The sequence below is a fragment of the Bombus bifarius genome, unplaced genomic scaffold, assembly GCF_011952205.1.
Source record: "Bombus bifarius isolate JDL3187 unplaced genomic scaffold, Bbif_JDL3187 scf7180000010271, whole genome shotgun sequence".
Classification (NCBI taxonomy): Eukaryota; Metazoa; Arthropoda; class Insecta; order Hymenoptera; family Apidae; genus Bombus; species Bombus bifarius.
Genome location: NW_022885586.1, coordinates 1,797,007 through 1,810,012, shown reverse-complemented (window position 1 = coordinate 1,810,012; position 13,006 = coordinate 1,797,007). Strand labels below are relative to the sequence as shown.

The 13,006-nt window shown below is 36.4% G+C and overlaps 1 protein-coding gene across 4 annotated transcripts in view; it reads left to right on the top strand.

The window, feature by feature from the left end:
• LOC117216619 (potassium voltage-gated channel subfamily H member 8) overlaps nucleotides 1-12,862 on the top strand; it is a 30,275-nt gene extending 17,413 nt beyond the window's left edge. The window contains exons 4-16 of one of the 4 annotated variants that reach the window (XM_033463482.1): nucleotides 696-827; nucleotides 1,431-1,558; nucleotides 1,728-1,956; nucleotides 4,662-4,825; nucleotides 5,434-5,647; nucleotides 6,990-7,169; nucleotides 7,396-7,595; nucleotides 7,862-8,111; nucleotides 8,197-8,459; nucleotides 8,776-8,924; nucleotides 8,989-9,157; nucleotides 9,230-9,602; nucleotides 9,821-12,862. In XM_033463482.1, coding sequence (XP_033319373.1) covers nucleotides 696-827; nucleotides 1,431-1,558; nucleotides 1,728-1,956; nucleotides 4,662-4,825; nucleotides 5,434-5,647; nucleotides 6,990-7,169; nucleotides 7,396-7,595; nucleotides 7,862-8,111; nucleotides 8,197-8,459; nucleotides 8,776-8,924; nucleotides 8,989-9,157; nucleotides 9,230-9,602; nucleotides 9,821-10,032 — 2,663 coding nt within the window. In that variant the 3' untranslated portion in view covers nucleotides 10,033-12,862. Of the gene's footprint in view, nucleotides 1-695; nucleotides 953-1,430; nucleotides 1,559-1,727; nucleotides 1,957-4,661; nucleotides 4,826-5,433; nucleotides 5,648-6,989; nucleotides 7,170-7,395; nucleotides 7,596-7,861; nucleotides 8,112-8,196; nucleotides 8,460-8,775; nucleotides 8,925-8,988; nucleotides 9,158-9,229; nucleotides 9,603-9,820 lie in introns of those variants that run through there. The other 3 variants (XM_033463483.1, XM_033463484.1, XM_033463485.1) reach the window with 3 other exon arrangements.
• Nucleotides 12,863-13,006: the final 144 nt, after the last annotated feature.

Sequence of the window (13,006 nt, the reverse complement as noted above, 5' to 3'; positions counted from 1 at the left end):
CAATTTGTGGAATATCCTGGCAAAACCAGGTTTCACTAAATATGACATATTACGCATGAATAGATTCGTTTTAACGCCCCAATAATTTATTATTTAATTACATCGAAATTATTTTTCGAAGTTATTACTGAAATTTTCCATCGTAAAAATCTTCGCACTGTACTTGATTTTTCAACGATGGTACAATACATAAGCAAACGTATAGATTGTAATTCATTTAATGAAAAATTTACTAAAAGATTCATAAAATTATTCATGTAAATATATTTTAATAAAATGTAAAAATACTATCTCGTGAATTGTATTCGCCGAGATTTAATATCAATGTTGCTACATGAAATAATCGTATGATTTATAATAATGGTGAAAAAGTGCGATTTAACGTTACTGGTCACAATGGTACGATGTAAATGCATGCAAAAATAACACAGGTGCAGCAGAATACATTTAATCAAGATAATCGATTGGATCAAATCGGTTCTATCGTGTTTGTACAACACCACCTGTCTATGTTTCCGATACGAGTTTTACTATTGGCTTTTTGCGTTCGAACCATTGACAGTAGAAATGAAAAATTCATAGCTAGAATTAAAAAAGAAAGGGAAAGAGAGAAAACAGAAAAAAAAGCGTTTTTGCTTATAAATTTCAGATGATCGACGTTTTAATCGAGATTTAGAATGCGACTTTGATTGCAGGAAGTCCATTCGACTGTCTGCTCGATATTGTTCCGATCAAAAATGAAAAGGGCGACGTCGTTCTGTTTCTGGCTTCGCATAAGGATATCACCCACACGAAGAACCTTCAGCTGTGTGAGTTGCACGATAGTGGTGAGTTCTAGCCCAAGCTTCGCTGCTGAACCCAGTCTGACGAAACGATTTTCTCTGGAATGCATTTCGATCGACGTGACTGATGAATTGCATTCCAAAGTATCCGAGCACGGACCATACATCGGGTATGGATTAAACGTTCCCAATGTACATACTTTTTCAACGTATCTAACGTTTCGTGCTTCTTACACCGCGATCACGCTACACGCTGCACGTAAATACCTAATGCAACGATTATTATGAGAGCAAAGACACCAAAGAGCACAAATCAGAAGCTTCCAATAGTTTGCTTTTCTTGTAGAATTTACGCGTAATGGCATTGCACGTGTTAGTCATTTACAAAATTGACCTAGAAAAGCTACGTATGTACGTATCCCATAGGAATGGGAGATATTTTTACGGTGTACGCTATTTTTTCCCGACAAAAAAAATTATCGTAGATCAAAGGAAAAAAAGTGTTAACCGATACGACGTTATCGCTTACATATAAATAATTAAATATAAATATACATTCTTCGTCGAGCTCCTTGATTGCATACAGCGTACAGTTTTAAACTGTACAAAGGGTAAAGTATATACGGCGATGGTACAATTATATTTCAGATGCAAATGGCGGTCTCGATCCAGAAGCGCCTCCAGCTAATTATGGCAGAAGAAGGAGTCGCGCCGTCCTTTATCAATTATCAGGCCATTACAAACAGGACAATAAGCACAAAATTAAATTGAATAATGTAAGTGCTGCCATTCCAGTTTTAATCACTTCTAAGAACAGCTTGAACCATTTCATTTACCTTGCAAACATTTACGTCTATATTTGCATTCACATTTAGCGATTCATAAAAATATCTGAATATTTACCTGCCACAGAAAGCTTTCACGTATCGTGTACTATTATTATAGAACCTTCTGCATTCCACTGCACCACCTTTGCCAGAATACAAAACGACGGGAATCAAAAAATCTCAGTTCATCCTAAGCCATTACGGTGGCTTTAAGTCTTGCTGGGACTGGTTAATACTCCTTGCCACGTTTTACGTGGCGATCGTCGTCCCTTTTAATGCGAGTTTCATTAACATCGATAGGCCTACGATGGTTAGCGACGTTGTCGTCGAAGCGCTCTTTATAACCGGTGGGTATCATTTCTCCAACTTATTTGTCTCATTCGGGACTGATTTAAAATATTGAAGGACCGAGGAGAGAACAGACCTTTATCGTAATCAGCCTAAAATCACTAATCAGAGACAGTTCGATATATCGATTGGCGATGCTTTTAAAGTAATTCAGCCAAAAAGGAACGCGAATGGTACTCTTCACATCCAATCGGTAATTCGAGAAGCTCGTTAAGTTCGAAAGCAACGATTCCTCGCTTCCCTGTTTCCAATCCGCTTTATACCTGTATTACAATCGTTGGTTTCAACTACTAGCTCCATTCAGTGCAATTTTCTTCGCGCGAATGCAGAGAAATTTAATTTAATCTCGATATATTTGTTTATTTATTCATATAAGACCAATATACAAAAGAAAACAAGAAGTTCTGTTACCGCGCTAGTAATATTGGTTTTATTTCAATTTTCGTGATGCAGCGAATTCCCCTTGAGTCAGTTTTCGCAAGTAATGCGACATTCGCTCTACAAACACTGAATTGATTTATTAGGTTAAGTAAAAAGTTCTGAGCGTTTTTCGCTAGATGTCTTTAGTGAGCCATATCTCACGATGTGCACATCGCATCGAGTCATAGTATACACCGATTTCAAGGTGATATTACGCATCAAAAAGGTTCTTTGTCAGTTTTGTGTTCGGTGAAGCCAGTTGTGTGTTACAGCGTTCGAAAATGGAGATAAAAAAAGAGAAAATTCGATACATTCTTCAGTACCACTACGACCAAGGTGAAAAGGCGGAGCAGGCGGCCAAAAAAATTTGTGCTGTTTATGGACCCAGTACAGTATCGAATGCAACAGCAAAGCGGTGGTTCCAACGATTCCGTTCTGGTAATATGGACGTCGAAGATGAGGCACGCTCTGGTAGGCCAATCGTCGAAAATGTGGATAAAATCATGGAAATCGTCGAGTCGGACCGGCATGTGAGCACTTATTCCATTGCCCAGGAACTGAAGATTAGCCAGAAAACCGTTTGGAACCATTTGCATAAGGCTGGTCTCAAGAAGAAGCTCGACGTATGGGTGCCACATGAATTGACGCAAAAGAACCTTTTGGACCGAATTGATGCCTGCGATTCTTTGTTGAGACGTAACGAAATCGACCCATTTTTGAAGCGGATGGTGACTGGCGATGAAAAATGGGTCACATACGAGAACAACAGCCGAAAAAGATCGTGGTCCAATCGCGGTGGGCCGGCCCAAACGATCGCCAAGCGTGGATTAACGGCCAAGAAGGTTTTATTGTGTGTTTGGTGGGATTGGAAGGGAATCATCCATTATGAGCTGCTCCCATCGGGGCAAACACTTAATTCGGACCTCTATTGTCAACAACTGACCAGACTGAAGCAGGCGATCGACCAGAAGCGGCCAGAATTGGCCAATAGGAAAGGTGTTGTGTTCCATCAAGACAACGCCAGGCCGCACACATCTTTAACGACGCGTCAGAAGCTCCGAGAGCTTGGCTGGGAGGTTCTATCGCATCCGCCGTACAGTCCAGACCTGGCACCAAGCGATTATCACCTTTTTAAGTTTTTGCAAAATTTTCTTGATGGTACAAAACTGGCCTCAAGAGAGGCTTGTGAAAATGAGCTGGTCAAGTTTTTTACCAATAGGGACGAGGACTTCTTCAACCGCGGAATTATGAAATTGCCTTCAAAATGGACAAAAGTAATCGAACAAAACGGCGCATATTTAATCTAAATCGAATAATCTTGACTATGTTAATTTCATCGTCGAAATAAAGCGAAAAAGCGCTCAGAACTTTTTACTTCACCTAATATATTCAAAGCGAATATCGAATAACGATGTCCAAAGTAAGAACTCTTCACTGGTGTTCGACGAGATCGTATCTCTTCGAGGATAGAAATCATAATTTTATTTGTGAGTACAATATAGGGCAGTTTAAACTTGTCCAACCTGATTTTCTCAGAACGTCCAGTCGAATAAAAAACCGTATTATGTTACGTTCACGTTATAATAAAATTTTCGTATTTCATATTTATATCTAGAAAAATATACTGATGAATTTTACGTAGAGAAAGTTAAAACATCCTGTGAAAGGAGGATTTTATCAGTCGAACCGTATCGTTCCTCTCATCCAATTTATCCGTATTCGAAAACCTAGTATTCGTATGCATAACTTGATATGAAATTACTTGCGCTCGTTTAGCCAATTCGTAGATAAGTATGATGAGCGAATGTTGAGATAGAAATCCTGTTTGCTAACGAGATTAAAAGCAGTTCATCCTGCGGAAATAAAGTTCCTTAACGCGCTGCATTTTCGCGTCGAGAAACTCAATAAGGGAAGGGAAGGGATCGCGAGAGTACTTTGTCTCTTTGATCAAAACACAAACAGAGGTTCGATGTTTCTACTCGCTAAAATTTCTATTCTGTGGTATGATCAAACTTTGTAGGATTAGAATTAATTAAAAAGTACAAGAGAGAAAGACGATAGGTCACGTTTTACATTTTTTACAGAGCAACAATTTTAAGATTCGGTACATTGTCGAGCAATTTCGTGTTACCACAATCGTCTGTCTATTTAATATTAAAGTTAAACGCGTGATTTTCACCCTTTTATCGAATTTTCCTCCTCCGATCTTCAATTAGAATTATCGAAAACGAAAGTAATAGTTAAACATTGAAAACAATAGTTAAAATCACACATCTTTTCGCAGATATCATTCTAAACTTTAGAACAACGTACGTAAGCAGGAAAGGTGAAGTTGTCAGCAACAGCAAAAGTATAGCCGTAAACTATTTAAAGGGTTGGTTTTTCGTCGATCTTGTCGCTGCTTTGCCTTTTGATTTTCTCTATGCTTCTGACGTTTACAGCGGCGAGGTGAGTAATCCGTAACTATTTCAAACTATTTAGATAGCTCGACCCTGAAACTTTTATACTACGCGTACTAACATACCCGTGTTGCACGCTGCAAGTTAATTTAAAATTGCCTTGTAAAATCCGTATCTCGATTGCGAATAATAAAGTTTCCTTTCTAACTCAAAATCTCTGGATGTCCTGTTGAGAAATGTAAGGAAGACACGTGTACGATACGCTATTTGTACATTTGAAAACGAGTTATGAATGAAGTTCATTTAGGGAAGGTCCGCGTATTATTAAATTGAACGACATACCGATTCCAAGCTTCGCGTTCTCTCCGGAACACGGCCACATATCAGCTTGAATCGAACGACATATCTCGACATGAATGGTACAATCTAGTCGTCGTGAGTCTATAACGTATGTACAAGAATACGTAATTAACGTCAGTTATTATCAAAGCGGATATTTAACATATGGAAATCCAACATCGATTTGCTACAATACTATTTTTTCGATAAATTAGTATGTACATATTTAGTATCGAAACGAATTACAACTAATATCATCGATCTAAATACTTCGATTAACGTATTTCATGTTTATTAATAGCGCATCTTTTATCATAGGAATCGGGACATGGTAACATTCATTTAGTAAAGCTGACAAGATTATTAAGGCTCGCGCGGTTACTTCAAAAGATGGATAGATATTCGCAGTACAGTGCCGTCATTCTGACGATGTTAATGCTTTTTTTCATCTTGGTGGCACATTGGTTGGCTTGCATTTGGTTCGTTATCGCGGAAAAAGAAAGGTTGAGAAACGACGATGATTGGGATCTCGGTAAGTTCGATCTTCATATAATAATATCATTTTTATAAGACGCAAATTCACGAAACTTTTACAGTTGAAGTTAAGTTCAATGAAACGCTTGAATATCTACGAGTCGAGATATAATCCCTTCCTCTTTAACATTTATATGGACAAAAGAATATTCGCGCAAAAAGGTAGTTGTAAATTTTCCTTAACAATTTTATACGTATTCTCATGAAAATCAATAGGAATATTAGGAAATTGCTTTAGAAATTATTCTTTCCACCTTTTTGCGTCAATTCGCGTCTAACAAATAAAAATTCGCGCATAAAACTTTAAATATTAAAATTTCAAATTTATTTACGTGCTTCTTGCACAAACACATACGGTATTCGGCATTTATGACAGCTTTTTCGCGTTTTCATACGGTTTTTAGTACGTCGTGGATCTGTATATTTTACATAAATAAGATAAGGTTCCGTTTATCGCATTACTGCACCAGAAATGTGCGAGTAACACGAGCGAGCGACTCTAGCGTGGAATTCTATTTCACCCAAGCTAGCAGGCGGGGTTTGTTAAAAAATCAATTCGTCGTTAGCAGACGTAACTTTTTATAACTTTAACCATCAACGCTGCGAACGATAGTGCTTTATAAAACAATTGCTCCTTTCCCGGGTCACGTTTATTACACTCTCTAATAACTGCATTATTGATCTTTTTAATACACTATTAAATTTTATTGCAATTTTGTGAAATGATCAGAATTTTCCAAAGATGCCTCCATAGCAGGGCAACGTTGTAACGTCGAGTATTTTACCGCTCGAATCGTTTAAAATAATATTTGATAGAATTCCAAGAAGAAGAAATAGGAAGTTTTGGAAATGTACGAAAGTCGAATCATCGATACTTATCTAATATATCTGATACATCGTAATGGGATATTCATCATGCGTGAACAGTTTAATTGCCTACGCAAGAAATAAGAATTAATTATTATTGCGTCTACATATTTAGATATACAGATTGATCTTGCATGATTCGATTCAAGGAATTTTGTTTTGGACAGCACTGCGTTCTAGATGGAACCGATGCCCGGAGAAAGTTGAAACTGTATTCGTATTGGTCTACAAACTTTTCTCTTACGGGAAAGTGTATCGCATAACTTAACTGCAGACGTTTGCCTCTAGGCATACTCTCGTAATACTACTGTTTAATACACTACTGTTTAATCCGTTCGCGTAAATGAATAATATCCGATTAAAAAACTCAGAGAACATACAAGGCAATTATATCAACGTGACAATTATAGATCTATTTGATAGAGAATGAACTACTGACATTCGAATCGACTTTGATCGGACGCATTTTACAGGCTGGATTCACACACTGGCAGAAAGGCTGAAAATCTCCGTGGAGAACGTAACGCACGCGGAAAGTTACATCACAGCGTTGTACTTTACATGCAGTAGTTTAACATCGGTAGGATTTGGAAATGTGTCGGCCAATACATTCTCCGAAAAGTTCTTCTCCATTTGTACGATGCTCATTGGTGGTCAGTAATCATCATTGATCAATATGTTATATATTATTCCGTAAGGATTATCAATTAATCATTCAAGTTAATTAACCAAGTATTATTAGTTGCGTATTTAATCGATATAAGAATTTGCATACACGTGTATTAGGGGGAAATAATATTAATTAATACGGAATAAACATTGAATGGAAAACTTACGATAGAAAATGTTTCCACATTGTACATATCGTGTATGCTACAGCTCTGATGCATGCCGTCGTGTTTGGTAACGTGACAGCGATTATTCAAAGAATTTACTCTAGAAGATCGCTATACCAAACAAAACTGCGGGATCTCAAGGATTTTTTCGTATTGCATCAGATCCCCGAAGAACTGAAACAGCGAATGCAAGACTATTTCCAAACTATGTGGTCTTTAAATCACGGTATCGATATACACGAGGTAAACCACGTAAACGCTATGATTCAAAGGCTTATAAAGAAAAAGATTCTTGTTCGCGTTTCTTCTTTTCCAGGGTACCAAAAGAATACTCTAACGATCTGTTATAATATCTATGCAGTGTATCTCGATCTCTGTTATCTAAAAGATCGAAAAATCTGACAAGAGATTTTTATTATGAGCCTTTCGATTACGCTGTATCATACAAAATTGCCAAACGTATTGTAATTCACAATTAGTCACGATTACGAGAGACTTACTGCTTTTAGACCTTGAAACAATTTCCCGAGGAACTCCGGGGTGACGTTTCCATGCATTTACATCGCGAAATATTAAATTTACCGATATTCGAAGCTGCTTCTCAGGGTTGTCTCAAACTGCTTTCTCTTCGCATTAAAAATAATTTTTGTGCCCCCGGCGAATTTTTAATTCACAAAGGAGATGCACTCTCGTACATATATTATTTATGCAACGGCTCGATGGAAGTTGTGCAAAACAACATGGTCGTCGCGATTTTAGGTACGATAACACAGTGTTCGTAGTTTTGGATTATATTCGAAAAACGAGGACCGAAATCTCACACGGTGTTTGATTTCGTTTAAAGGTAAAGGCGATTTAGTAGGTTGTGACATAAACGTTCATCTGCAACACGGCAGTAACGGTGGTGGAGCAGGTGGCGGAGGAGCCGCGGACGTAGTAGTCAAATCAAGTTGTGACGTTAAAGCGTTGACTTACTGTGATTTGAAATGCATAAATATGCATGGATTAGTCGAGGTACTTCGACTGTATCCCGAGTATCAGCATGAATTTGCAAATGATATACAACATGATCTCACTTACAATATACGAGAGGGATACGAAGCTGAGGTAACTATTAATATTTAATATCAGAGTGTCGGTAATTGAAGAGCTTTCTGAAAAATCAACCTATAAATCTACTTGTATAATAAATACCGCTCAAAACTATCTGGACATTTCCATACGTTTCTTGTAACAGTAAAATATCAAAATGTACAGATTAATCGCAAATTATCCACTGAAACAAACATTACGTATACTACCGTTTTATAAGCTCTGTTTCCATGAAGGTTCTGAAATCCGATATTCATATTGACAGCATGAAATAATAAGAGTAAAAACAAACAAAGATTCATACGAATGTTTCTTAATTATCTACCTTTAGCAAGAGTCAGATATGAACGGACCATCGTTAACGTTACCATCGATTAGCGAAGACGACGAAAATGTGCCTGACGAAGGGGAGACTTCACCTTTGTCACCACCAAATAAATCGCCTTTACATACGACGAGTCCCAGACATGCCAAGTTCAGGTGAGATTTCACCATATTTTTTCACTCTTAAGAAGTTCTTCAAATACCCTACATCGTATAATAGGGATGACTATAGAGAAGCAAGAAGAACCGGAAGAGGAGTTCTAGTAAGAGGCAGAGCGGCTCAGGTAATCGCTCAAGAATCAATGGAGGAACATATTCGAGGATCGGTGGAGAGACTCGACACACAATTTTCTACGTTACATCAAGACGTTGCCACGTTGAGTTACGAGGTAAATATTGCGGTAAACGTTCGTTCCACTCTCAACTGGTCTAACGTTCCCGATTGTTTCGTATAAAAATAGGTGAGGAACGCCATTCAAGCTCTGCAAATATTAGCGTGTTCGCCTCAAAGTAATCCAAATTTGCCAACGCCCGCGAGTCGTGGGAGTGGCGTTTTGGCGAGAAGTTCGTCTCATCCGCCCGATGCTATATGTTGGGACCCACCTAGAAGAATGTCAGATGCATCCACGCAAACCGACTGGCCTGTGGATCTGTTCGAGTCCTGGATTCGAGCAAATCCTCAACGAGTTCTAAGGATCCTCGAACTCGATCCGGATACTCTTTTGAGACAACCACCGTCTCCTACACCATCGCCATCTTCTCCTCCGCCACCGCCATACGAGCCCTTGTCGCCTATTGTCGGGACACCGCCGCAATCACCGTCTCTCGCACAAGGTAACCATTCGAATTTAATTTCTTTTTTCACTTATTATCGAAAAATGTGCAAACGCTTAAAATATGAATTCTACGGGTATTCTTACAATATCGAACTTTTCGTCGTTGTGATTAGAAGGAATACAATTGCAACGAATAAGCGACAAGAACTGTAGAGTTGAATTTTTAGATTGTAGTCTTTTGAAAAGTTGTAATATACAGGAAAGTTATTGTTTCAGGGAACGCTGATTTCGTTTACGGTAATAATCATGGAGATCGACACATTCCTCGTTTATATAAACCAACAAACTCTACGTGGGATCGCGAGAACAAGTTATCGCACAGATTTAGTGCCGGCGATGCCGAGAACGCGTCTTTGTATCCAGCGTTTAGCACTTTGCGCCGACTTCCTGAGTCTCGATCGTTGAAATTCGATCCTTTTGATAGCTGAACGTTTCCAGAAACATATCAGGGTTATAAGCCTTAGAAGAACATGTAACCCAAGAAGGCAAAATGTTTGTACACGAGACAAAAGCAAAAGACAAATTTCATGACTAAAATAGAGCAACGAGAAGCAAAACCACTCATTTTAAGTGTTCAAATTCGTTCATTTTTTATCACCTGTATTTCGACTCCTATGAAATCTAGAATCAACAGTTTGGTCATTTTTTTACGAATTGGAATACTTGAATTCAATCGATAGTTAGCAACGAACGATCGACATTGTCTTCATCCCAAAAACAATCCTACGATAATTGAATAAATTTCTGTATAGTATAGCAATGATATAAGAATTTTTTACGACACGAAACATGTCCAAAGAGAGAAAAATGAGAGGATCGCCAGCATTGATAAGCTATAAATACACGTACGAGTATATCTATCTATAACCTTGCTCATCCGAGAGACATTTACATTTATTTAGGGACTCGACATCTCATCGTCTGATCCGAATCTCTAGAATGGAATGAATACGTGTACAATCATAAATTTTAATCTAAAAAATATATCGTATGCGAAGTGAATCGTTGGTACATTTTTTCATGATCTAAAAGATATTTTGAAAAGGTATTTTTTATCTAATTCCTATATTATTATCGAGGATGTTTAAAATTCGGATAACGATATAAAATATTGGAAATCTACTTTGTTTTATAGAAAATTTTTGCTTCTGTCATTCCAGACGCATACGTGTCGCTGTGATTGATTATACCTAGTTAGCAGAAACTATGTCGTTTATTTAAAGATGTTCTCTTGCAGTAATTTTGCTGTAAATAAATCAGCAAAACGTATTACTTAAGAGCATTCGTGTTTTCACTTTCACATATGTGAGCAGAACGTTCAACGTTCAATATCGCAAAGTCTTCGCTTCAAAAGACTTTAAGATCTATCGGGGAGAACGAAGTTTTAAACTTTAGCGTAGCAATAATATGCACAACAAATTTCGATGTATCCGCTGACGTCCAAATTAGACAGTAGTTATTGTAAAGTAGTATTTATCATCGCAGTAAAGATGTTGATTTCAAGGTAGGTAAGACAAGTACATTAATGAAGGAGGTTATTCAAATGATTAATTTTAAAATTAATGTATCATACGAGATTATTACGCGGGAGATGTATCCAATTGTAAGTATTTCTTGAACAAATTCAATGTAAATATTATATCGCTATTAAAAATATGTGATAAGGCACGGCTTTGGCCATGCACAACAATTGTATTCGTTCATCTTTCATCGTCATTTGTGAAACATCAAAAAATTATTCGTCTACTTATGATATCGGGCACCCACGAATCAGTATCTACAATTTGATTTCAACGAATATAAGAATTGAAACATAAGATGATCAATCGTTTAACCTACTTATATTCTCATTCCTTGAGCGCACAAACAATGATGCAATACCAATGTTTTCTAAAATAATCGTTCGAATATATTACGTCATAGAGATAAAACGTGTAAAGTACGATATTTGTATTTATTATATCATAATTTCACAAATGTCAATGAAAGCAGCTGTTTTATAAATATTTCATATATTTTGTTATACTATTTCTATGCTCCTCACCTTATAATTCAAGCTAAACATATTGTAATATTTAACCTACTCTCACGTATTCTACTACTTTTTACACTCTCCGAGAAACTAACTACGAAAGAAACATTTGTCATCTTAACATGTATGAAAATGTCAGTAAGCACAAAATATGATTATTCCTTAACGCACATTTCAGTGTGCTCCAAGTTGACGAAATTTAAGGATAACGTACTAAACTGTGCAATCACGGTACAGTATAATAATTTTAATTTAACTATTACATTGAAAATGAAGAGGAAAAAGAAAGTTGTTGTTTATGTCTGATATGATACAACATAAATTTATGCATCTAATGTATACATGTACGGATACACGTATACATACAGACGTATGTATACTATCACCACTTCCCTGTATGAACTTATTATTGGTTAATAAGTTTATGCCAAACATAGAAGGAAAGAGATATCAAATTATCAGAGATATAGCTAAATTTAATCACATTTTTTATCGTACACTTTTTAACCAATCTAGTTAGAAAACTTTAAATCAACGGCCTTAAAATAAAAACTTATTGTTCTCACTATTCTTGCATACCAAAGATAATCTAGGATCTAGGAATATGGTTTCTACGTAACTGACGCCTATGATTTTCCGTATACACTTGGTATATCAAATTACAAAACACCTTCGAAAGCCACATTCAGATTGAATCGTGAAAAAATACATATACACACATACTGTCCGAACAAAACATTTTACATCGTTTTTATACCTAATTGTCGAGTGCAATTTTCCAGGGGCGTTAAATATCGAGTTATGTTATATCAATCGCAAATATAAATATTGTACAGAAAGAGAGGCATATAATTGGAAAATGATAGAATATATTTATAATTACATTACGATTGATGGGATCTTGAAAATACTAATGTTAATAAATAATCTTCAAAATGTCTCTTTTAAATAACTTGGCTAAAATACGTCTCTATCGTACACGTACGAACTCTTCATCAATTATTTCAAGAGGAAAAATACTATTAATTTAATGTGCATATTATTCTTTTCGGTATAACAAAAAACTGAGCAGCAAATACAATTAACAAAAGAAGAGTCAACCTGCTAAAATCTTTCAGACGTTTGTAAATATTGTTATCTGCTTACTGTACAGTGTGTATCGTACAATTGGTTCTTTGTTCACTCGTCTCATTATAAAAAAAGAAGAAATAAAAATAATTACAGAAGTGTTTGGTCTAAATTTTCTTTCGTGTAATCACATGTTACTTTTGAATCTTATTTTATATTTTTTACATATGGATTTAAAATATCGAAATACTCTGTTAATCTATTCTAAACTCTAATATTTCTAGAAGATACATTATCTTGTT